Genomic DNA, 25701 nt, shown 5'->3' on the forward strand with positions numbered 1-25701 from the left:
CAGAGTTTCCATGGTTTGGCTGGTTTCTACCGATGTTCTATCAAGGACTTCAGCACTATTGTTACCCCATTGACCGCGGTTACAAAGAAAAATGACAAATTTCACTGGGGAGAGGTCTAAGGGATTGGAGCAATGCTAATGCAAGACAAGAGGCCTTGTGCATACTTTAGTGAGAAGTTGGGAGGTGCGGCATTGAACTACCCCACGTATGACAAGGAGTTGTACGCACTTGTGAGAGCCTTGGAGACATGACAACACTACCTCCTTCCAAGGGAATTCGTAATCCACACTGACCACGAATCATTGAAATTTCTCAAGGGACAACCGAAATTGAGCAAGAATGGGTAAGTTTCATTGACACATTCTCTTATGTCATTAAGTACAAAACTGGTAAAACGAATGTTGTAACTGATGCACTATCTCGTAGACATTCTTTACTCATTTTTCTTGATGCAAAGTTACCTGGTTTTGAGATGTTGAAAGAGCTTTATGCACATGACACTGATTTTGGTGGAATATTTGCATTGTGTTCTAAGAGTCCCCACGAGAAATATTTCTTGCATGAGGGTTTCTTATTCTATGTTGATAAGTTGTGTGCCTAATTCCTCAATTCGTGACTTATTAGTTAGAGAGGCACATAGTGGTGGTCTCATGGGACATTTTGACATTATTAAGACTTTAGCAATGTTGCAAGTGCACTTTTATTGGCCACACATGGAAGGGATGTTGAACACATGGTTGGTAGATGTGCTACTTGCCATAAGGCTAAGTCTAAAACAAACCCATATGGCTTGTATACCCCATTGCCTATTCCAAAATATCCTTGGGTAGACTTGTCTATGAACTTTGTTTTGGGACTGTCTAGGTCTCAAAGGGGTAATGACTCCATCTATGTTATAGTTGATAGATTTTCAAAGATGGCTCATTTCATCACTTGCCATAAAACTGTTGATGCATCTCATATTGCTAACTTGTTTTTCAAAGAAATTGTGCGTTTATATGGTATGCCTCAAACAATTGTTAGTGATAGAGATGTGAAGTTTTTGAGTTACTTTTGGAAGATTTTGTGGTCTAAACTTGGTACTAAACTCTTATTCTCGACCACTAGTCATCCCCAAAGCGATGGACAAATTGAAGTTGTCAAACGCACCCTTGGAACTTTGTTGAGGGCTTCAATTAAGAAAAACCTTAAATCTTGGGAAGAGTGTTTTCCACATGTTGAATTTGCTTATAATAGAACTGTCCACAGTGTAACACACTACTCACCATTTGAGGTTGTTTATGGATTTAATCCGCTAACCCCTCTTGACTTGCCACCCTTACCTTCCTCTGAGCATACAAGCTTAGATGGGAAAAAGAAAGTTGAATTTGTGCGCAGGTTACATGAAGCCGTTTGTGTCAACATTGAGAAGCGTACTCAGCAATACATCCAGCAAGCTAACAAGCATCGTCGCAAGCTGATTTTTGAACCTGGAGATTGGGTCTGGCTCCACCTAAGGAAAGAAAGGTTCCCTAAGCAACGCCAAAGCGAGTTGTCGCCAAGGGGTGATGGACCTTTTCGAGTACTTCAACGTGTCAATGACAATGCCTACAAGTTGGAGCTGCCCGGGGAATACCATGTTAGTGCAATTTTCAATGTAGCAGACTTGAGTCCGTTCCTTGATGAGGATGATCCAGATTTGAGGACAAATCCTTCTCAAGTAGAGGGGACTGATGTGTGCACAGATGAATCAAGTCCAATTAATGATCAAGTGAGAGTTCCATTGGACCCAGTTACACGTGCACGGGTCAAGCGCTTCAAAGAGTCTCTTCAAGCCCTTGTTCGAAATGTTTAAGACCAACAAGGGGTCCATAGGAACATTGAAGGCCTGGAAATTGCTACTCGACTTAGCTACACCTTGATCCGAGCTAATGAGGGTTCGCATGATGGCCACAAGTGTCTTTAATGTGTTGGTCCGATTCTTAGTAGTATTAGTTTTTTGAGTTGATTTGGTTTTGAGTTTATCGAGTCATTGTTTAATTAGTTAATTACCTTGCTATTTGAGGTCAAGGGTTCGGCCCACTTATGTCCAAGAGTGGCCGAATCTCCTTTCTAGTTTTAGTTAAGTCGTGATCCTTTTCCTGATAGAATTTCATTGGTCACTAGCCTATAAAAGGCTCACTTTGTACGAGAGAAAGGTTAGACACTTTTGATAATAAAATTTCAGTTTGTTCTCTTACAATTTCAAGAGTACATTCCTACTTGCTTGGCAAGGGTTATTTGAGCAATCGTGCTTGACGTCCTTGGTTGTTCATCCAGCCTATATACTTGAATAACCACTTCAATTGGAGTCGCCATTCTACCGCCTTGAATTGAATTGAGTCGTCTCTCTTGGTTCTAGGTTCCACAATCCAAACGGTTGAGTATCCCTCTAGGTCCTTGGGCAATCGTGCTACGTGTCTCAGAATGAGTTGACCGAGGAGCGTATCATTCTCAAAAGTCAATCCAAACAACAAAAATTAAATTCATTCGATTCCTATACTTTCCCTTCCCTCCCATTCCCTCAATCCAAACTATGCCTTAGCTAGTTTTTTGGTTAATCAACTCTTTCATTTGTCAAGTTCAATTGTAATTTATTTTATTTTATTTTTCTTTTTTAAAAGTGATGTAATCCACATGGGGCAAATGAGCATTTAATTCTCGTAATTTTCTTTTTCTTTATTTTCTTTTATTTGTCCTTTAATTACTCTTTATTGTTATGGAATGTGATCCAGTGGGCCGCTAGCGCATTGCCTTCGAACTAATTATTTTGTTTTATTTCACTCTTATGTACTATGCATGCTTTTTTGTATTTAGATATTTTTATACTAATTAATTACATTTTATGTGTTTAGCACTATATTAACTCATTTTGGCCTTAAAATTAAAAGAATCAATTTAAACTAGCAATCGGTTTTGCTAGGTGTATGAGGTGTTTGAGTGTAAAATCTCACTCTTCTCCCTCATAAATATAGCTCCCGAATTCATTTTTCTAATTTTGACAGATCTAGAGTTGTCTAGTTAAAGGTTTTTAATTGTCTTTTAAAGATAAAAAATTAATCTTTTTAGGTGACTCAATACAGCTAAATCTAATATTGAGTGGCAACTTTAAATCGTTTAAAAACACTTTTTTTTACTCTAATGGGCCCAAACCCATCGTCTTTCCAGTTTAGTCCCTTTTTATTTTCCTTATCTTAGTTTTGAAATACCCAAAAATCAATTTAAACAAATTCACAAATTTTTATCTTTTTATTTTTTAAAAAATAGGGTGTGACAAGTAACAAAATTGAGTCGAACTTGTACTAAAAAATTTTAGGCTCAAGTTTGACGGAAATATATTGAGCATTTTTGTACATTTAATTTATTTTTGTTGTATTTAAGAAATTACTTCTAAAACCTTCTAAAAAAATACCTAGAACCGCTAATTCTTTTTTATCTGCTATCCAACTCTGTCACTTAATATATATCTGTCTTCTATCTCTTTTACATGTTCTTGTTTTCCCTTCTCGTTACTTCTTATTTCTCTTGCTTCCAGTGTTGTTAGATCCGGACCGGACCAGCGGTTCAACAACCAAACTGTGAACCGGCTTTCTTTTCGAAATGGTTTGTAGTATAAATTGCTTTGGTCAAAAATTAGTTAAACCGGTGACCTGATTCAACGGTTGATCTGGTTCTTAAACTTTCTTTCTTCTTTTTTCCAAACATAATTTGAGTTACCTAAATTGTAACAATTTCATTTATTAATAGGAATAAGAAAACGTCACCCGTTTAGTGTAAATATCAAAATCACTCGCTTTCCTAAATGATCTCTAAATCAAGATGTTTTCATCCCTATAATCTTCTTAATTTAGTATCAGTGATTCCAACTTGTATTAATTTAGTTTTTCAAGTAGTTTTGGAAAATGAACATATTTTAACCATGAATTTACATTTTTATATATAATTATTAGGTGTATAGTTGATTGCAAGTCTAATGTTTTTGGAGCATTTTCCATGATTGGCCAAATATAACCCAAAAACTTAGCTTCAATATATCTGAAACTTAAAAAAAAATAAAATAATTATAACATCATGCTGACGTCAGCGGGTTTTTGAGAACGGTCTGACTGATCCGACCAGTTGATCGCTGACCCAGTAGTTTAATTGAGTTGCTAGTCGGTCGGAGTTTAACAACATTGCTTGCTTCCCCTCTCCTGGCTCTTTCTCTCTCCATGTAATCGTATTATCTCTCTCTCTCTCTCTCTCTCTCTCTCTTCATTCTAGATTTTTAGTCCATTAACAAGAAGGGTAGCAAACCTAAATGGCTCTCAAACTATATAGTTTATCAACTTTTTACCTTCAAACTATTAAGTGCATACTTTTGGCCCTCAAACTTGTAAAAGAGTATACCCTTCACCCTTTTGGCAAGAAATAATTTCAGAAATCTCCTCTAAGATTTATGGTATGTCACTTGACACATTTAAAGTTTCAAAAATATCACTCAACTCCCATATTAGTGAGATGGAACCATTTATCTCTATCATAACATATGAATTGACAAAATTATCTTCACTACTTTAACAATTTTTAGGCAAAACATTATGAAAAAAGAAAATTTTTAGGCAAAACATGTAAATACTATATTATAATCAACTTGGTAGAAATTTCAATATAAGATAACACAAAAGGGTAGAATTGGGACAAGAATATATCTCTTTCTTTAAATGATTATTATAATAACAGTTTAATGATATAAAGGTGAAATTGTTACAAAAGGCATGGTTTTAGGAGAGGTTATTTATATTTTTGAAACTTTAGGGGTGCCAAATAATATTAACATAAATCTTGGTAAAGTTTACAAGTTTGAGGGGCAAAAATATTCACTTAATAGTTGGAGGGCTAAAGTCAATTAATTTAATAGTTTGAGGGCCATCTAAATTTTTTGCCATAACAAGAATGAGTAACCATCTCTCTCCATTGAAGCATCTTGAGAACACCATATTGATATAATGTAAATTTGTTGCTTTTGTAAATGCTAATCAAATGATGTCATGTAAATTTGGACACGCTGACATCATGGAAATCATTACATCTCAACACAAAGTTGTACTAGTTGTTTGTGATTGAGCGTTTGATAAAGTTGAAGTCTGAAAATTGAAATCTAAAATTTGAAATCTAAAGTCCGAATCCATTTAAGTTATTAGATTGTTAAGTACTAAATTTGATACATTTAAATGTACATCACATTCAATGATAAGTCAATAATTTATCACTTAATTTTGGAGGTAAGTTTTGTCTAGAAAATTCAGTGTCATTTAATTAATATAGATGTTTTATTTTTTGTTATCAAACGCATCTAAACATATTAACATCTGAATACATTAAGTTAAAGTGCTAAACTGGATTATGAAATGGAGCCTAAAACTCACTAAAATCACTGTATGTTGTTCATAAAGGTTCTGACCGGCAATTGTCTCTGCCATTTTCCCAAAATCTCCCCATCTATAACGTTCTAATAGTTTGTAAGTTGTATCCTTCACACAGTTTAATTTCTAAAGCAACCAATTTGGAGGGGAGGGGGGAATTAGTAAGCAAAACTATCTTTTATGGAAAATTTTAAATCAATACAAAATGTTTTTCAACTATCAGACACTTCATTTCCCCATCCACTTTTGTAGGATATGTATGCATGTATGCATATATGTGTGTGTATGTATGTATATAATTTCCCAGTATTATATAATTTTTGGTAATCATTCACTTCGAAAATAATTAATTGGAAAAAAATGCATGTTCTCAATACTCTTTTGGTTATCCAGTAAGTTAATCATAATCACAGGCTTAGTTTCTACACAAGATTGATGACTATTTAGTTAACATTAGTTGATTAATACGACGAGAAAATTGGTCATCCGTGATAATATTTTTCGGTGACGAGTCACAACTTTGCAGCTATCATAGGAAGAGATCCTTTATCCATGACATGAGCGCCGTGATTGGAGAGTACAATAGTGATTACCCGGTGAATCATCACTATTGCTAGTTCTTATTCTATGAGTCATTGATGTTGTGTTTGCATTATGTAGTGGCATCTTGTGGTTGCCATTATAACAATGAATAACCTTGTGATAATTGTGTGTACTCACTAAACCTGGCTTTGATACCACTAGGAGTAACCATAGATCCAAATGAATTTCATTCAGAGCTAGCCATTCTTTTGTCCTTTCTAACAATCTTTTGACCCTTCTTTCTTTCATAAAATATCATAAGGATTTGAAGATAAGAGAACTATTTTAACGAGCCATGAAAGCAAGCACACCATTTCTTTTATTTCCAAGGATCTCTGCCTCCAGAGGCATACATTCCTTTCTTTTATAAGCAAACCATACAAGCAAATATGACTTACTAGACAAATGAAAGGTCACTTAACCATTGGCCTTCTGACCTTTGAAAGGCCATTTTGGCTTTTAGACCCTGAAAGGTTACATGACTCTTAAAACATAAATTTAAAATGTGCTTTTATAATTATTGGCTCTTGGACTATAGAAAGGGTCACTTGACCTTAAATATCAATGTCTTCTTCTAATGGGTATCTGAGGGCGTGCTATCAGGATTAGTGATGCTGTAATCAATGATGTAATCCTAATATCTTCTCTTATTTTACCTTTTATTGGATACTATTTTAGCTTCAGTCTTACTTTTGTAGCATGTTTGATTGGGACCAGTTGGATAAGGATCTTATGCATCTTGCATTGCATTGTCTACCATGAGATTACCATAGTCATTCTTGGCTTTGGCCACGCATTGCCAGTGAGGATGGGAAGATGAAAAATTCCATGAACCATATGAACCAGGCAAGAATTCTAGTGGGACATTGCAATTCTCTTGAAAGTATATCTCCGGGCCTTAGTATATTCTTGTTCTTGATCAAGGATAGTGTGATAACTCTGTTTGTAGACTGTGGTCCACGGCTGAGTTTGAAATTTTTTGGTCTTGAATGTGAACTTCTCTATAAAAATGAATGATCAAATATCTAGAGTTTTGTGAAATCAAATCAGTCCAAAAATATACTAGCTTGAACTATTGCAAAAATATTTCGAGATTTAGATGAAGAGAATTTGTATCTTTGAAAAATGGATAGTGTAATTCCATCAGAATGTGAAACTATAAACATAAGTACTAGAAGAACCAAAGAAGAGATTGAGGGAAAAATCCTGTTTGAGTGATAAAGATTTGCGCAAAAGGATAATGAGGATTCGCTTCTTAAGTATTCAAAATTAATCCTCCATAATTGCTGAATACCTCAATTTCATGATTCATTCTGAGTCTTTCTAGATCTTTCTTTTACCATGGGAGAAAAGGTCAAGAGGGTATGATTGAAGTTCAGGGGTGAACATCATACATGCAACTAGTGATAGGGTTCTTCAGAAAAAAATCAGCAACAATGTTGAATTTCCCTTTGATGTGCTTTACTTTGAATTGTATTAGAAAAACCAATTTGCCCATCTGAGGAGTTAGGGGTTTGGGATCATTTTTTGTTTGAACTGTATCATTCTTGGAAAACTCATATCCATTTCTATCTAGAAATTGTGAGATATGAGATGGAATGAAAACTTTTTATCCCATTTTTGATAGCTAAAATCTCTTTGAAAAAGAGTGATAATGTTGTTCTGAAGGCATGAATTTGCCACTAGCAAAATCACAACATTTTCAAATACCATTACCAATATCTTCCAAAAGGATAGCTCCCTAATACTTGTCACCAGCATCAGTTTGAAGAATTGTCTTACCAGTATTGGGAATATGTAGAGTGGGGAGATTTTGTAATTGTGTTTTTAGGTTTCTGACGGATTAGGTTTGACTTTTTCCCTAAGATGGTGAGTCTTTTCTTAATATTTTTGTCAAAGAATTGATGAGTTGATAGGCTTGAGGAATGAAGTTTCTGACATAATTAACAATTTCAAGGAATTGTTGAATCTGGGTTTTGGATAGGTTTCCTTCAGGGAAATAGATTCTCCAATGTGTTATTCTGGGGTACAAGATCCATCAGATACCTTTATTCCAAAAAAATTGATTTCTTTTTGAGCCAAAATCATATTCTTTTCAGACAACTTGACTTCAAAATTTTTAACAATATTTGCAAACCGATATAACAACTTAATATGTTTCTCAAAAGTGGAACTAAATCACAAAATATCATCAATATATATATATATCAGAGGTGAGTGAAGAATAGGCTAGAAAATTTGAATCATTGCTTTTTGGAAAAGCGAAGGATCAATGTTTAGCCCAAGGGCATGACTGTCCATTGGAAATGATGATTTGGGATACAAAATCTAGTTTTGTATATATCTTCACTATGAATGCCAAGTTGCCAAAAATCAGATTTTAGATCAAACTTAGAAAATCACTTGGCAGTTGAAATTTTTAAATATAAAGAGAGTCTGTTAGGTATAAGAAATTTATCGTCCGTTGAAAATTGATTTAATGGCTAATAATTTATAACAAGTCTAAACTGGTTTCTTGTTCAGATCTCTTATTGACATAAATAGCTTGACGAAACCAATGGGAATCAAACTTTTCAATGACTTCAAATTCAAGAAGCTCAGAACATTCTTTCTCAGCAAGTTTGGAATGCTTAGGATTCATCCCAAGGTGGCTGGTTCGTGGGATTTATATCCTCATTCCTTTTGGAAGGAAGCTTCATAAAGAAATCATAATTTTTCCAAAGACGGTGGTTACATTTAGTGAGAAAGTCTTTGTGATCCTCAGCACAAGATTGTTGAATAATTAGGGCCTTGAAGACATTAATTTATTCAGAAGGTTCAGAAGTTCGTGAGGTTGAAAATATATTTTTGCAACATCAATATACCCCTTGAAGAATTTCTTTGATTTAATACCATCAGGCATTAATAGAAAATCTCCCTTCTTATAGAAATCAAATCCTATGATGATGTCTTTACCTATGAAATCAGCTCCAAGGATATGGGTCTGAATTCTACAATCAAGTAAAAGTTAGATGATGATAGGGTTTTTTGTTACAATATTGGTTTCAAATAATTCTCCGTTTGCTGCTCGAAACTTGTGAATTTCCTTTTACAGTATTGTGAAGGAAGGATTTTTGGTTTAAATTGACATTGATGCTCCTGAATTAAAAAACTATGGCCAAGATGGGTTTATTTTCTTGGTAGGAAGAATATAAACAAGTGTCTGAGAATAAGTTTTTGCAGAGTTTAATTCCTTATAGTTATAACTGCAAGGATAATCTTCTCAGAATACCTGCAAAGCCAAAAGAGTATTGCCAGTAGGCTCCTCTTTCTCAGATAATATAGACTCAAGATCGTCAAGAATATGAATCTTTAATTGATCTATAATTTCTTAAATTAAATTAACCCTCTTTTTATTTTGAGGATAATTCTTTGCATAATGTCCTTTTTTGTGGCAAATGAAGCATCTTCCATCTTTTTGATCTCCTTTCTTATTAAAGGATTTTTTTCCCTAAAATATCTCCATATAGTCCTCTTGTATGGAGATTTCTCAGCAACTATGAACTTTTTGAATCTTTTCTTGAACTTTTCTTTTGGAGTTTTACATGTGAAACATCTTCGTTTTGTTTCTAGTTCAGGCTTCGTACAAGCTTGGTCAATGCTTACATCTCTCTTCAAATATTCTCTTACTATTCTTCTTTTATGGCACAAGTCTTCTAGGGCCAAGAAGATGGACTGCTTGATTTGTCCTGCAGAAAGATTCAAAATGGAATATATTTGTTATGTATGTATAATTCAGCTCCATCAGCTAGTGTTTTGGGAGAGAGCTTAAAAAGGTTTGCTTTAAATTAATATCTGCTTCAAGAGTAAAGAATAATTTAATCATTTTCTTGAAATGTTTATTAAGATCTTTTCGATCATAAGAGTGACATTTCATTTGAAAAAATTCTTTTCTCTTCAACTCTTTATTTTCTTTCTCGTCTCCTAAAAATATGGAATGAATAGATTTATATTTTCAATAAAATCTTATCTAATCAAAAAAATGTAACTTATCAGTTTCTCTAAGGCTAGACCACCAATCTTTTAACATACTAGAGAATCGTGCTGTGAAATCTGATAAAATATCAAAGTGAGATTCTTCTTTAAGATTTTGAATGTTTAACCAAGCATGAAAATCTTGGAACCTAGATTCCCATTGTGAGGATAGTATGTCATCAATTGTAAAAATTTGTATACTTCCCTGTACTTTTTTCTTCTTCTGACTTGAAAAGAGATTTCCTTTGATTCCTCTGATTCTGAGGAATCTTTTAATTCTGAAGAAGTGATCGAGCTATCTGTAGAATCTTCATTTCTATAGCTTTCTAGCTGCTTTAAAGATTCATCTTCTGAGTGTATCTCAATAGTTGAGACTTGTGAAATTTGTTGTTGATGAACATTCTGTAAAAAAAGAGGAGATAGGGTTAGATTCAAACATTAGAGAGTCTTTAGTTTCTTTAGGCATCTTATTCATTTCTTCAAGCATCTTTTCCTTTTCTTTTTTTCCCTTTTGTGCAGCCTTTTGTTCTTCTTTCTTTTTTGCTCGTTGTTCTTTGCACCACTTGGCAATATCAAATTCCTATTTTGGAGGTGAAGAATTCTGACTAAGAAACACAACAACATGTTGGTTTACTGGCGTGGTATCAAAGTAACAATATGTAAGCAAGGAGCTTGTTGGGATTGTTCCAAAAGCACTTGCAACTTGACTTGAAGGTTTAGGCTTAGATCTGAATTTCCCTGTGCTTTTGGGACTGGTAATTTGTCTTTTTAGAAAATTTTCTTCCTTGTCCTGTTGTTCCTTGAAATGAGAGAGAGGACTATTAGTCATAGGCAAAGCATATTTCAACTCATTTAATCTTTTCTCTAATACAGAGATCATATGAGAAATCTGTGCATTTTGAGTTTTTACCTCCTTTTCCATATGATTAAGTTTAAAGGATACCTGAATCACTTTTCTTGGATAGAATTCAATGCTTTGTTTTGAGCCAAAGAATTTTTTGTTCGCCAGTTTAATAATTCTTTTGCCTTATTCATTGGTGAGTCTTGGCCAGATGGCAAGATCGTTGAAGAAGCATTATATATCTTCGAAGAATGTCTAGTGTGATTTTTTGTGAACAGCTCAAGAGAGTAGTCTTCTGAATTAAACATGAAGACTTCTAGGGTAGATGAAGTGAGTTTTATAAGGTTTTCTTTTTGGAGAGTATCAAGACATTTAGCATAGTAAGGATTTAACTTCTTTTCCTTATCTAGTATTCTCTTTCTTTTCTCCACTCACTAGCTTGGGATTCTTATTCCATCAAACTAGCTTCTTAAAGATGTAAATGATGGTAGCAAGCCTTTACACTTTTGTTCTTAGGTTGTCTTTCTCTTCCTTTTATTGTGAAAATCATCATTATTTTTTCAACTATCAACCCAACAGTCATCACAATTGCAAATATCAAAGTATATGTGACCTGAGAATGGATCCTGAAAATGATATACCTTTTCTCCCTAGCTGTTGACATGAGCAATAATGTCCTCAAGATGATCTGTTCGTTCCTTGTATGCACCAATCTGTTTATATAATGAATTGGGATACTAAACAGAAACCTGAATTATAGAGATGATGGAAATGATTTAGTTTTGTCTATATTTAGATAAGAATGATTACACTTAATAGACACAGATCCATCAGATAGAGAAGAGATCTTAGAATCTGAAGATTCTATGGGCTGATTAGCTGCTTGATGCAATTTTTCATAATCAATTATCCAAATTTCAGGAAGTAGTTGGATAAATTCTGATTTTGAAATCTACCTAGGGACATGGGTGCATGTGGCTAAGTGTTTTTCATCAACTTTGATTAGGAGAGCATCCTCTCCTCCAGACAGTGTTAGATCTAAAGCATGATTTTGTACACGGTATACCATTTGATAGTGCAGTGTTGTAGCTATAGCATCTAAGATTTGGTCAACTCCATTAATTTATACCTAGACTTTTAGAGCTTCCAAAAAATGTGGGTCAGATAAAGCCATTTGAAATTTGGGAAAAGGGTAACAAAGACTGTTCCAGCATTTAATGTTGTTTCAACAGTCGCAATATATGCATGTTGATATTTCACAAATCTAGTGTCCATAGAGCAATTCTTGCTACTACTGGTAGTCCTTTCCTTTCATAGAAGGATAAGGAGAACCTAATGGCAACAAAATGAACATAGGTATAACCTTGTTGTTTCCATTGAGTAGAAAATTTTGAAGGAGTATAAAAAAGTAATATACTATTATTTCTTCGTGGTTGGGATATAATACTGATCCAATTTAGAAGTTGAATATATTCTTTTACTTCCTTGGGATGCTATTTTATCAAGAATTTTGTAACTCTCAAAGCATATGAGACTAATTTGGGGAAGGCAGAGTAAGGATTAATTAACAGAAGGGATGTGGGATTAACTTGTTCTGGTTCCACAGATACTTCATAAAGATAATCTAACATATTACTATTAGATCTCTTCAAAGATGAAGTAATATCCATGGCAAATGAATGTGATTGATTAACTCTCTCTAATCCTATGGCTCTGATGCCACTAGAAGTAACCAAAGATCCAAATGAATTTCATTCAAAACTAGCCATTCTTTTGTCCTTTCTGACAATCTTTTGGCCATGCTTTCTTTCATGAAATATCATAAGGATTTGAAGATATCCTGATGGATCATTGCTGGATTAGAGAGAGAAGAGAACTGTTTTATGTGAGAACCCAGAACGGAAAAAAAAAAATTTAGGGTTTTATTCCTGTGCACCCGTTTTCTTTTATTTTCTTTATTATATTACTTTTATCCACATGTTATTAGGAAATATAGTTTTTAAATCATTTTTCTAGTATAAGGTAGTTCGTGAGAAATTAGGAGTATATTTTGGATGTGGGGCCCGCTAGTGTATTAGTGAGAGAATTTCGGCCAATTCAGTTCAATTTTCCATAAAGGGATTTAATTACTAGGTGTTAGTAGATGATTAAAGGTTATCTAGATGGTTTAATTATGGAGGGACAAGAAGATAACTCTAAACAAAACAAAGTGCCAAGTGTCCAATTCTTGTTGGATTAAACTTGCCTAACTTTGCCTAACTTTCTTTATCTTTACTTAAAAGTCTAATTTTGACCAAGACATCTTCATTCTTCATCCTCTCTTGGTCGAATTCCTCTAGGAAGAAAAGGGAAGAAATCTTCAACCTTCCATCTTCAAATCCTTGCCAAATCTTGAAAATTAACCGATTGTTTCTTGAATTAGTCCATAAAATCATCTTGCTAAGGGTGTTTGAAGAACTTGGTGATGTTGTTTTGGAAGAAAACCTCCTAAGCTACAACCTTTCTTGAAGAACTAAGGTATCTTGCTTGGAACTCATCTTTGTTTTCTAATTTTGGCCAATTGGTGCCTTATAGTAGCTATATACGTGATTTTACGGAAGGTTTGGTGGATTGGAGTGAAGCTAGCTAATTTTCTGATTTTTGTGGGTTTATTTCTGTTTTCCTATGATGGATATGTTTGGGCTTGAATTGATGGTTCTAAATGGTGTTAAATAGCTCTCTTGTACGTTAATTGTGGTTATTTGCGGAAAATTTCCGCTTGTGTGGAAAATTTCAGATTTAGGGTTTCAAATTGGGGGTTTTCTATGGATGATTGTTGTGCTTCTAATTGGCTCTAATTGAGGGGTATTGTGACCCTAATGAAGTATATTGAATGGCTTATGAATTGCTTGGGTGCTTGTGGTTGTGTTGGATGGCTTTTAATGGTTGTTTTGTAGGTTGGAAAAACTGAAATTTTAGGGGAAATGCTGTCCAAGTGTCTGGGGTATTGGGTTCTTGTGAGTTGGGTTGTGATTGGATAGAAATGAGCAGTTTTAGGGATTGTTTCTACTGTTAACCCTAAATGCTATGTATTTCCTATTACCAAGCTATATTTGGATTTTACCTTAATAGTTCCTAGTATAAGGTATTCGACTCGTGTTTGAGTCTTAATTGTACTTTCTTGATTATTATAGGACGCGCCGGTGATCCGAGGCTCACGTCGGGCGAAAACTTGTGAAATTTCTTTATTTGACTTGGTGAGTATACTACTCACATATTTGTTATTCCGTGGCTTTCTTGTACTTGAATTCTGTGATTTGGGCTAGTTGTGATGATTGTTTGAGCTTGGTGAGGCGAGGGTGTACTTTACCACTCTCGTACTCTCTGGCCTCCTTGACTGGTTATTATATTAGGCCTACTTGCTTGTTTATGATATCACTTGAATACTCTTGACTGTACATGATTTGGTGTCGATTGGATACCAACCTTTACTGTAACTCTGGACTTTTGCCGTTCACTCTGAGCTCTACCTCATTGGAAGTCAATGGACTCGAGCCAGTAAGGACTTGGTCGGGGACATTTGACAAGCCATGGGGACTGTATTTGGGAATCTTTGGGTATGAGACCCTTGATTCCGGTATACTCGAGTAATACCAATTCTGTACTGTTTGGTGTTCAGGCCCGGTAAGGGGAAAGTGAGGCGGACGGATAATTGGAGTAAAGAGGAGTCTACGGTCATGATTACCTGGTATACATTGACGGAGGGTCAATGAGATGAGATCAAGTATGCAAAAGAGGAAAAAGGCTCTTGAGAGCCATCCGTATCCTTTTATTCCTTATATTTGGGTGTTGTTGCTGTAGACACCAAATTTTGAATAATTTGTATGTGGCATCTATTGCATGATTTTGGTTGTTTTAGATTGTTTGCATTCTAGTTCGTTATTGTTTGTTTCTCATTTTTAGTAGTTATTTTATTTTAGTTCATTTTTGGCCCTTTTAGTTGATCTATTTCATTTGTCATTTATTCTTGTTTGTTTTTTTAGTTTTATTTACTTTTAGTCTTAGTTTTTAAATTTTAAGATTAGCATGGAGTTGCTAGAGAGAAAAAGCAAAAACATTCAAAAAATAGGTTTTTAGTTTTCTTGGAAAAAACAATGGAAAAGAAAGAAAAAAGAAAAATTTGTTCACAAAAATATGTTTATTTCTTTACATTCAACCTTTTTGCACTTTAGTTATTTTTATTAAGTTATTTTGAAAAAAGAGGAAAAAATGAAAAATATGAAAAATGAAAAATGGAACAAAAAAGATGGAAAATGGCCATTTTTGTTGTTTTTAGTTGTTTAGTTTTTAAATTATTTTCTTTATTATTATTATTATTATTACCTGGTTTTTGGCAATTGGTTATTATTATTATTATTTATATTTTATCATTTCTGTATTTATTAAGTTGAAAGTTAAAAAAAAAAAAAAAAAAAAAAAAAAAAAAAAAGAGAAACGCGACTTGCAAGCTGCGTTTTTGCAGCTTGCAAGGGAGGACTTCGGGCAGCCCCTTGGGCTGTAAATATAGAAGAGTGCTAAGGGTTTTAGGAGGGGGGTTCCTGGTATAAATAGCAAGAAAGGAGGCAGCCGCAAAGGAGAGAACCAACGGGGATAGAAAAACAGCAAAGGGAAAAAGAAACGGGAGAGGATACGGGAGCTAACGGAAAGAAAACTGGAGCAAGAGGGAAGGAAGAAGAGAGAAGAGGCGGGGCAGGTTGTGAGAAGGGAAGAAAAGGTTGGATTGGAAAAAGAAACGGGGAGAGCAAGAGAGAAAGGGGACATCGAGTGACAGCCAAAAAGCTAGGAAAACTCAGGTTTGAGAAGGTTGAGACCGAGAGTGGGCAAACAATTAGCGGCGAGAAAGGGAAAAGAGCAAGAGTGAAAGGGAAAAACTTACCGAAAACAGAAAGAAAAATTTGGGAAGAGAGGAAACACAAGGCAAGGAAGAAGGGAGGTCGTGGTTTTGGCTGCGTTCTGGGTCTGCTCAAACGAAGTTCTTCTGCTCCATTCGTCTGATTGGAAGGTACCGTACATTAAGGTAAAAATCGCAGCTTTCCTTGCATTTTTGCTGGTAAAGATGCTTCCTTTCTCTGTTTCTTTTGCTTATCTTGGATGTCGATGGTGGAGTTGGAACTTTCTTTTGGTTTTTGATGATACCATGGCTGGTTTTTGATGATACCATTGCTGTCTTTTTTTTTTCTGATTCCAGTGTGTTTTTCATGACTTTCCTTGGTTCTAATTGTCACTGGTTCGTACGTTTATGAGTTGTGGCTGACTTTGGATGATTTTCTTGAAGAGTATGGCCTCTGGCCTTTGTCCCTAGATCCTTCATGATAGTTGAGTCTATTAGGGCCTTTAGAGTTAGACCGAGAGTCGCTGCAACATGCTTGAATTCTCGTGACTTCTTCCAGCAAGTTGAACTTTTGACCCTTTGTTTCGTTGATTGCTTTTTGTTCTGTGGGTTCGTCTATTTTTTCCTTTATGCTGTTTTCTTGTAGTAATAGGTATAAGATGCATGTTTTGTTGGTTGGGAACGAATGTGAAATGTTGGCATGATGATAACAATGTTTCGGCATTTAACCTGCACAAGCTAGAATCTGCTGCGAGACAAAAGATGTCGTGTTTTCTGTGCTGTTTTCTTCCTTTTGCCATAGTTGTTTATCGATCCTTACACTTGAGTGGCATGCTAATTTGCACGTTTGGACTACTAATCAAACACTTAGCTAGAAAATGCATGAATCTGGTTGGCCGAAAGTTTCTTGAAGTTGCAGCAATGTTGCAGTCCAGAAAACGCAGAAATGTTTTGATGTTTGCGACTTGGTTCTGATTGGTTTGGTTCAGATTTTAGCATGAATGTAGATCATCTTTGATGTATTTTGAATCTGAAAGTTTTGTTGGAAATTCATGCTATGATGCTGCTGAAGTTGCCAAAGTTGTTCCTTTCAAAAACACAGCAAGCAAAGGCTGCTGCATTTTCCTTTCTTTTTGCTGCCGCGTTTCCCTTCCCTTAATTACTAGCTGAGTTTGGCACTTTCGTTTGATGTTTGATCTTGTGTTGAGGGAAGCCAGGGAAGGTGGGTTGTTGAATTTGCATGTTTGATATGTCTGGATCATGTTCAAACACCAAGAATCCTTGCTGCATTCTATTTCGGCTGCTTTGCAGCATTCCAGATTTTTTTTAAACTTGCCAAATGAATTTCATTTCTTGCTTGCACTGGTTGTTGCTAAGTTTTTTTTGTTGAATTGAATGATGGCTTGCTGCTTAGTTGGAAGCCTTGTGTTTGGACTTGATTATGTTTGAAAGCTGGTTTGACAAGGTACCGAATTGCAGAAAAGTTTCATCCGAAAATTATAGAAGCAATGGAAACTTCGGTTTGCCGAAAGCTTCATAGGCTTGCTGAAACCTTGTTGCAGTTTGATTTTTGCATCATTTCTTGCTGTGTTTTCCTGATTTGAACGTCCAAGTTGTATGTTGTGTGGTTTAATTCAAAGCTTGGCCATTGGTTGAGAAGGTTGGTGCAAAGCTTGAGTTAGTTTTCTGAAATTTGTGGTTGAAGATGAAAATGCAGCAAGCATTCTAGTTGTAGCAGATTTTAAGTTGTAGAAGCATTCTTACGTGTATGCATGCTTTGCATGAAGAAATAAGTTCCAAAAATTGCACTCCAACCCTTTGACTTCCATCTAATCCTTCTAAGGCCCATAAGCTTTGAAAATCAATCAATTGGGTCCCTGAAATTTTGCAGCAATATTACAAAGACTCAATTAAGTTCTAATTTTTTGCAAATAGATCTTAGAATAGTTGGATTTCGAGCCATTACTTGACTTTTTCTCTTTGCCTTTGGACCTTTGAAGTTCCTAAAAGTATTTGATTGAGCTTGAATGCTTGGTTAGTGTTCACCATTGAGTCTTTGGTAGCATTAATGTTTCAATTCAATTGCTTGTTGGCCTTCATTGGTTACCATGTTTTGCTAAGGTGATGTTTGATGCATGGATTTGTGAACCTTGTGTCTAAATGAGCTTGTGGTTGCCTATTTTTTTTAATTTCCCTAAATAAGTTGATTAATTGATCTTTTCATGCTCATGAACCTTTTGAGTTCTAAAATGTTTCAAATGGCCTTGATGGTTTGGTTAAGGGTTGCTTTTGGATCCTTAGGTAGTTTTGCTATTTCAGAAATTTGATCAATAACTCACTCTTGCTTAGAATTCATGCATTATTTGATCATTTCTAAGTTGCAAAGTGAAAGAGGATTAGATGTTCGACGAATTCTGATTGTCATTCTATCATTACATTGGTGCATTAATCCTTTCCTTTGAATGGTTTTAGCCCAAATTAGCTCCTTCTTTAGTGACCATAGCCCAAGTTGAGTCTTGTTCACCTTACTAGCATTACACACGGGGGAAGGTACAACTTCTTTTATCCCTTTTTGTCTCTCCTATGTGACCTTATGTGTTATGTGAATATGCCTGTCTACTTCGCTTTCCTTACCTCCTTGCATGCATTTACTTACTTTTTACTTTTATTTAAGTTTTATGGGGTATGTGTACACCTCTTGGCTTGTAATAGATAGGGCTCGGAGAGCATCTGGTCCATTTCCCCTTCCCCTTTATGCTTTTATGGGGTATGTGTACACCTCTTGGCTTGTAATAGATAGGGCTCGGAGAGCATCTGGTCCACTTCCCCTTCCCCTTGGTGGCTTGCTTTTGTTGCTACATGTTTAATTGCTTTATTAGGCTCTTGCATCTAGTCGAGCATGCTAAGTGTTACGTGTTACGTGTTTACGAGTGTTTTGGCATGTCTACTTGCTTTCATAACCATGAATGAATGGAATGGATGAATGTACGTCACCACACTAGTCCAATGCTAGTCGTGGCTCATTATTTCATTAGGAATTCATAGAAAGGGCTAGCCCAACGCTAGACCCAATAGGATTTTTCCTTTGTTTTTCATTAATGCATTATTTGCCTGTTCACTACATATCATGCATCTTCCCTTAGTTTTATCATCTGGCATGCTCCTCGAACCTCTTTTCCCCTCATTTTAGGATTTTTTGCATCTCATACTAGTTATAGGGTTCATTTGCTTGAAAGTCCCCTTAAATATGGGATATAGACGAGTGTGGCTTTTCCTAAAGCCTTAGCACGCTTGTATCCTCTCTATAAAAGGGCAAATTGAGTCACGATTTAGGTCTCCCCGTACCCAATATGCATGAATTCCCTAGGCTCATGCATTCTCAATCCACTCTATCATCACACTTTCACTTTTGTCTCATTTGCACACATGCACCTTTTTATCACTTTCACTTGCACACGAACACTTTTATCTTCACTTGCACACGAACACTTTTATCCTCACTCGCACACGAGTACTTTCATCTTCATTTGCACACCGACACTTTCACACTTTTCTCTAAATTGCATACATGCATTTTGCCCACTAGCACTTGGAGTATATTTTATACATTCAAGGACATTTTCTTTGCACACTTCCCCTCACACTATTGTTTTTATTACTTTTTCACACAAACGCACATTTTTCATGGCATGCATTCATCCACTCATTTTTCACGTCATTTAGGTTTAGGTGTGACCTCTCCAAAAGGATCATTATTGGGCTTCACAATTAATGTGATTGGCACCACTCAACCTTTGAAGAGAAATTTCCCCCATGTCCCCCTAGGTCTAGGTTTTTGCATTCATATAGACATATCCAACACGCGATACATACCTTGGATAGAAAAATTAGAAAAATTGGTTTAAGTCACGCAACTAGCCTTGGCTAGGTCGAAGGGGTGCCTTGGATTTTTATTCTTGCCTTCCCCTTCGTCAAATGTGACCCCCGATCCCTCTTTTGGTTACGTAGACCCAAAAGTTCTCTAAAAGGGTTTATTTACTTTTTTCATTCAAAAACAAAAATCATTTTTGGGTGACTTGGTACACCCTAACTCTATACCAAGTGGCGACTCCATTTTCCAAAAAACCCTTTTTGAACTTTATATGGCCAAACCGTCGCTTTATCAAGTCCCATGGCCTTTATTTTCATTTTGCACACGTTCACACCACACTACACACACCACACCCATCACAAACACATTCATTCAAAAAGTGGGGCGCGACAGTTGCTTTTGCTTACTTGACGTACGTATTTGGATTGAATATTCTTGTGTTTATGTGCTCCTGGTATATTACGTGATGGTATCTCATTGGGCGAAAGCTCACTCCGTTAATTTTGTTTTCCTTACAGGGAATTACCTTTTGGACTTTTGCTTTTGAAAAATGAGTTGAGTAAAGCTAGTTGAGAGATTTTGTATAGCTCCTCAATAGTTGGAACCTTAATTGTACCTGGATTTAAATGCTTTCTTTTGGTTTGTAACCCTACAGATGTGTTTTATATTAGTGTGTGTACTCATGTTCAATGTATTATACGGGACTTGTATATGTTCATTTCAAGGATTGTATGAAGTTACTTGCATTTGATTGGGTCTTGAGCGGATTGTGACCTGGCAGTCACTATTCGCTTTACGTTTTAACTTTTGTTTTCCGTTTCTTGATTGTTGGTTTGGTTAAGCGCGTTAATAGACACCCGAACGACTTGAGCTGGTGTTGTACCGTTTTAGTAGTCCTGGCGAGAGTTGGGCAGGCAGTCTGCTAACTGCTTTGGTACGCCTTAGGGGAAGGTAGGGCTGTCACAGGTGGTATCAGAGCCTGGTTTAGAAATAACCTGGGCGAACCTGAGACCTGATTCTTAGCATTTTGAGGATTGTGTTTAGACGCCATTAAGTGTGAATATATTGTCTAAGATGTAAACCTTTGCTATCTTTGTAGGTTATGGCCGGCACTAGTGCAGCGGGCGGAGGCGAGCCACCTCAGAGGCGCCCTCGGGTTATCGATTACCAGGAGAGACCGGGAGGTCCGATTCGGCTGTGGTATACCGCTAGCCGGACCCGCCGCTGTAGGCGTTGCCAGTTTTACTCCTACGCGGACCACGTGGTTGAGGCGGTACTTGCCGAGCGACGGAGGCTTAGATGTGACGCCGCCAGGGAGCGCACTGAGACCCTTAGGCTTAAAGGCATCATGCGGATGCAGGCCGATAGGATTGGGGAGCTCCAGGGGAACGTGGTCATGGAGCAGGAGAGGACGGACGCTCTGAGAGAGCAGTTGCAGGTGGTTAACGACCGCCTTACTAGAGTAGTCCGGGAAGTGAGAGACCGGTCCGGCGCTATTATCGACAAGTGTGGGGCGCTAATCCAGGGAGTGATTGGCGCCAATGCGCCAGGGGGAGTTCCAGGTGGCGGAGCTCCAGGTCAGGGAGGCGCCCTTAGCTCTAGTTCTGGGGGGAGTCGGTTGACTCCGTCGAGGACTAGATTAGGGTTTTTGAGCCTTGTTTTGATCCCGTGTGAGGGATACCTAGGAAAAGTTTTTGGTTAGTTGTTTTGCACCTTTTGGGACCTAGGTTGTATAGTGTATTTTGGTAGACCCTCTTTTGGCTTCACGGGAGTACCTTTGTATATATCTGCCTGACTGCTTATGTATGACTGTTTGACACAGTTATGTGTTCCATGTATAAATGTGCTATGTGAATATATGCCTTAAGTAGTGTTTACTTTTGATTCTTTGTTCATGCTTATATGACTATAATTATATACACTTTTAATATTATTTTGTGCCTCGACTTTAGATTGACTTAGAGAATGGAAGGCACTCGTAGTGGGCGAGGCCGCGGGTGTGGGGTTAGGCAACCCACAACTGACGAGGGTACTAGGGATACCACGACTGAACCAAATCTTGAACCTAGGATTGACCCTAGTGCCCAGATAGCTGCTGCTATGCAGCAAATGACTGACCTGTTAGCCCACGTAGTGCAACAGCAGGGCCAACCTCCTATCCAGCAACCTGGGAACCCTGGCCATGTAGTAGAGAGTGAAGATCGGGCCCTAGAGAGATTTCAGAAGTTCTCTCCACCAAAATTTCTGGGCGGGCCAGATCCGGACGTGGCCGAAAAGTGGTTAGAGAAAATGATAGATATTTTTGCTGCCCTACACTATTCAGAGGAGAGGCAGGTTACTTTCGCTGTCTTTCAATTGGAAGGGGCCGCGCGTTCTTGGTGGAACGTGATACGAATGAAGTGGGACCGGGAACAAACACCAAGAACATGGGTAAACTTTGTGAGGGACTTCAATGCGAAATACTTTCCCCCTCTAGTCCAGGAAAAGAAGGAGTACGAGTTCATTAGACTCCGTCAGGGGACTCAATCGGTAGCTGAGTACGAGAGTCAGTTTACTCGTTTATCTAAGTTCGCCCCTGAACTCATTCTGACGGAGCAAAGGAGAGTTCGACGTTTTATTCAGGGGCTCAATGTGAAAATTCAAAAAGATCTGGCGGTAGCCCAGATCAATACCTTTAGTGACGCCATGGAGAAAGCTTTGCGAGTTGAAAATGCAAGGCTTCAAGTAAGAAACTTTCAGGTGAAAAAACGGGGGTTCTCTGCGAGTAGTTCGACCCAAGGAGATAAAGGGACCCCTCCCAAGTTTGGACGAGGAGCCGGTGGAGGAAGGCAACCGGGGATGACGCGAGGGACTCCGCCGAGGGGTGGTCACAATGGACGGGGCCCGCAGAAAAGCACCTCACAAGGAAGTTCGGCCTCAATTGCACGAGGACCCTGTGAATTTTGTGAAAAATCAAACCACACCGAGGATAACTGTTGGAGGAAGGAGAGAAGATGCTTGCGCTGCGGGAGTGCAGAGCATCAAATAGCTAACTGCCCAGCGTTACCTCGGGAGGCGAGAGCAACCACCCAGTCGTCGAAGGCCAACTCGGGACAGTCTAAGGTAGAAGGGACAAAGCCAAAGGTGCCAGCTCGGGTTTACTCCCTGGAGCAACATCAAGTCCCTGATTCCTCTGGGGTTGTAGAAGGTACGATCCCTGTTTTCCATCGTCTAGCTAGGATTTTGATAGATCCTGGTGCTACCCATTCCTTTGTTAACCCCGATTTTATGTGCGGCATTGATATAAACCCTATTAGTTTGCCTTATGACTTAGAAGTTAGTACTCCTACAGGGGACCAACGTTTGATTACTGGTTCGATGTATGCGAATTGCGAAATTTGGGTAGGAGAGAGGAAGCTTTTGGGGAACCTTATAAGTTTGGCCATTCAGGGGTACGATGTTATACTGGGTATGGACTGGCTAGCAAGGTACGATGCACAACTTGATTGTAAAAGGAAAATAGTGGAACTTCGTATACCGGGGGAGGCAACCTTAAGGCTAGATGTAAGAGATAGTTTAGCCTCATCTGCATTGATCTCGGGTATTAAGGCTAGGAAATTTCTGTATAGAGGGGGCTAAGGGTTTCTAGCTTTTCTGATAAACACTCCCACTGATAAGTTGAGGGTTGAAGATGTGCCTATTGTAAGTGAATATCCGGATGTGTTTCCTGATGAATTAGTAACTTTACCTCCGGAGAGAGAGATAGAGTTTAAGATTGACCTATTGCCAGGAGCGTCACCTATCTCTAAGACCCCCTATCGAATGGCACTTGCTGAACTCAAGGAGTTGAAATTGCAGTTGCAAGATCTGTTGGAGCGTGGGTTTATTCATGAAAGTGGATCTCCTTGGGGGGCTCCGGTACTATTTGTTAAGAAGAAGGATGGAACTTTAAGATTGTGTATCGATTATCGGGGACTAAATAATATGACCATTAAGAACAAATACCCACTTCCCCATATTGATGAACTGTTTGACCAGTTACAAGGCGCAGTGGTCTTTTCAAAGTTAGATCTCCGACAGGGTTACTATCAGTTGCTAATTAAGAAAGAAGATGTACCCAAGACTGCTTTCAATTCTAGATATGGGCATTTTGAATTTACGGTCATGCCCTTTGGGTTGACCAATGCCCCTGCCGCCTTTATGGATCTGATGCATCGGGTTTTCAAACCCTACCTGGACCAATTTGTTGTCGTGTTTATTGACGACATTTTGGTCTATTCTAAAACCCGTGAGGAACATGAGCAGCATTTAAAGTTAGTGTTACAAACCCTGAGAGATCATCAACTATACGCCAAATTTAGTAAGTGTGAATTTTGGCTGGAGAAAATTTCTTTCCTGGGACATGTGATTTCAAAAGAAGGTATCACGGTAGACCCCGCGAAAGTAGAGGTAGTAGCTGAATGGAAGAGGCCAGAAAATCCCACTGAGATTCGCAGTTTCCTAGGGTTGGCTGGGTACTATCGACGCTTTATTAAAGACTTTTCCAAACTAGCCGACCCTTTAACCGATCTGACGAAGAAAAATGGCCGTTTTGTGTGGGATACTAGGTGTGAAACCAGTTTTCAGGAGTTGAAGCGAAGGTTAACCATGGCTCCTGTTTTAGCCTTGCCTAATGGGAATGACAGTTTCACTGTTTATACCGATGCTTCGAGGGAAGGCTTAGGGTGTGTGTTAATGCAAAACAAGAACGTGATTGCCTTTGCCTCTAGGAAACTAAAAACCCATGAACAAAACTACCCTACCCATGACTTGGAGTTAGTTGCGATGGTCTTTGCTCTGAAAAAGTGGAGACACTATCTCTACGGGGTTACCTTTGAGGTTTATTCAGACCATAAAAGTCTTAGGTATCTCTTCTCCCAAAAAGAGTTGAATATGAGGCAACGCCGGTACTCTTAGAAGATTATGACTGCACAATCAATTACCATCCGGGTAAAGCTAATGTAGTAGCAGACGCCCTAAGTCGGAAAGCTCAAGTAGCAGGGTTGTTGGTCAAAGAGTGGGAGATGTTAGGAGCAACTAGCGAGTGGAACCCTAGATTGGGATGCAAAAAAATAACTTTTGGAAATATTCGGGTAACCTCTACTATTCTTGATCGAATTAAAGAAGCTCAAGAGAAGGATCCGACGGTACAAAAGTGGAAGGAAAAGGTAGAAAAGGAAGCATTACCTGATTTCAATTTGGGTCCTGAAGGGATTTTAAGATATAGGAACCGGGTGGTGGTAGCCAATGATGAAAACTTAAAAAGGAAAATTTTGGAGGAAACCCATCGATCGAAATACACGATCCATCCTGGTAGTAATAAGATGTACCAAGACTTGCGACGATTGTACTGGTGGGATAAGATGAAGAGAGAGATTGTCCAATATATCCAAACCTGTCTGATTTGCCAGCAAGTTAAGGCTGAACACCAAAAACCCTCTGGACTATTACAACCTCTTGAGATACCCGAATGGAAGTGGGAAAATATCATGATGGACTTTGTTTCTGGACTGCCAAGAACTCAAAAAGGACATGATGCCGTTTGGGTGATCGTTGATCGGTTGACCAAATCGGCTCATTTCTTACCTGTGAATGTGAAGGATTCCATGGATAAGCTGGCTCGGTTGTACCTGAATGAAATTGTGAGGTTACATGGGGTTCCAGTGAGTATAGTTTCGGACCGAGATCCTCGTTTTGTATCGAGGTTTTGGCAAAAGTTTCAGGAGCACTTAGGGACCAAAATTAACCTTAGTACCACTTATCACCCCCAGACGGATGGGCAGTCGGAGCGAACGATTCAAACCCTCGAGGATATGTTACGAACTTGTATTCTGGATTTTGGGGGTAACTGGGGTCAACATATGACTTTGGTAGAGTTTGCCTACAATAACAGTTACCATTCGTCCATTCAAATGGCACCATATGAAGCTCTCTACGGACGGAAGTGTCGTTCGCCCATTTATTGGGATGAAGTAGGAGAAAAGAAAGTTCTAGATCCAACAACCATTCCCTGGATGGAGGATGCACAAGAAAAGGTTAAATTGATCCGTCAAAGACTCCAAACAACTCAAAACCGACAAA

The 25701-nt window shown here is 37.7% G+C and overlaps 1 protein-coding gene across 1 annotated transcript; it reads left to right on the top strand.

Moving 5' to 3' along the window:
• Nucleotides 1-15761: 15761 nt before the first annotated feature.
• On the top strand, nt 15762-21486 carry LOC113737780 (uncharacterized). The gene is made up of 2 exons (XM_027264954.2): nt 15762-15917; nt 20702-21486. The coding sequence occupies exon 2, from the start codon at nt 20705-20707 to the stop codon at nt 21302-21304; it is 600 nt and encodes a 199-aa protein (XP_027120755.2). The 5' UTR covers nt 15762-15917; nt 20702-20704; the 3' UTR covers nt 21305-21486.
• Nucleotides 21487-25701: the final 4215 nt, after the last annotated feature.

The sequence above is a fragment of the Coffea arabica genome, chromosome 3e (assembly GCF_036785885.1).
Source record: "Coffea arabica cultivar ET-39 chromosome 3e, Coffea Arabica ET-39 HiFi, whole genome shotgun sequence".
Taxonomy (NCBI): domain Eukaryota; kingdom Viridiplantae; phylum Streptophyta; class Magnoliopsida; order Gentianales; family Rubiaceae; genus Coffea; species Coffea arabica.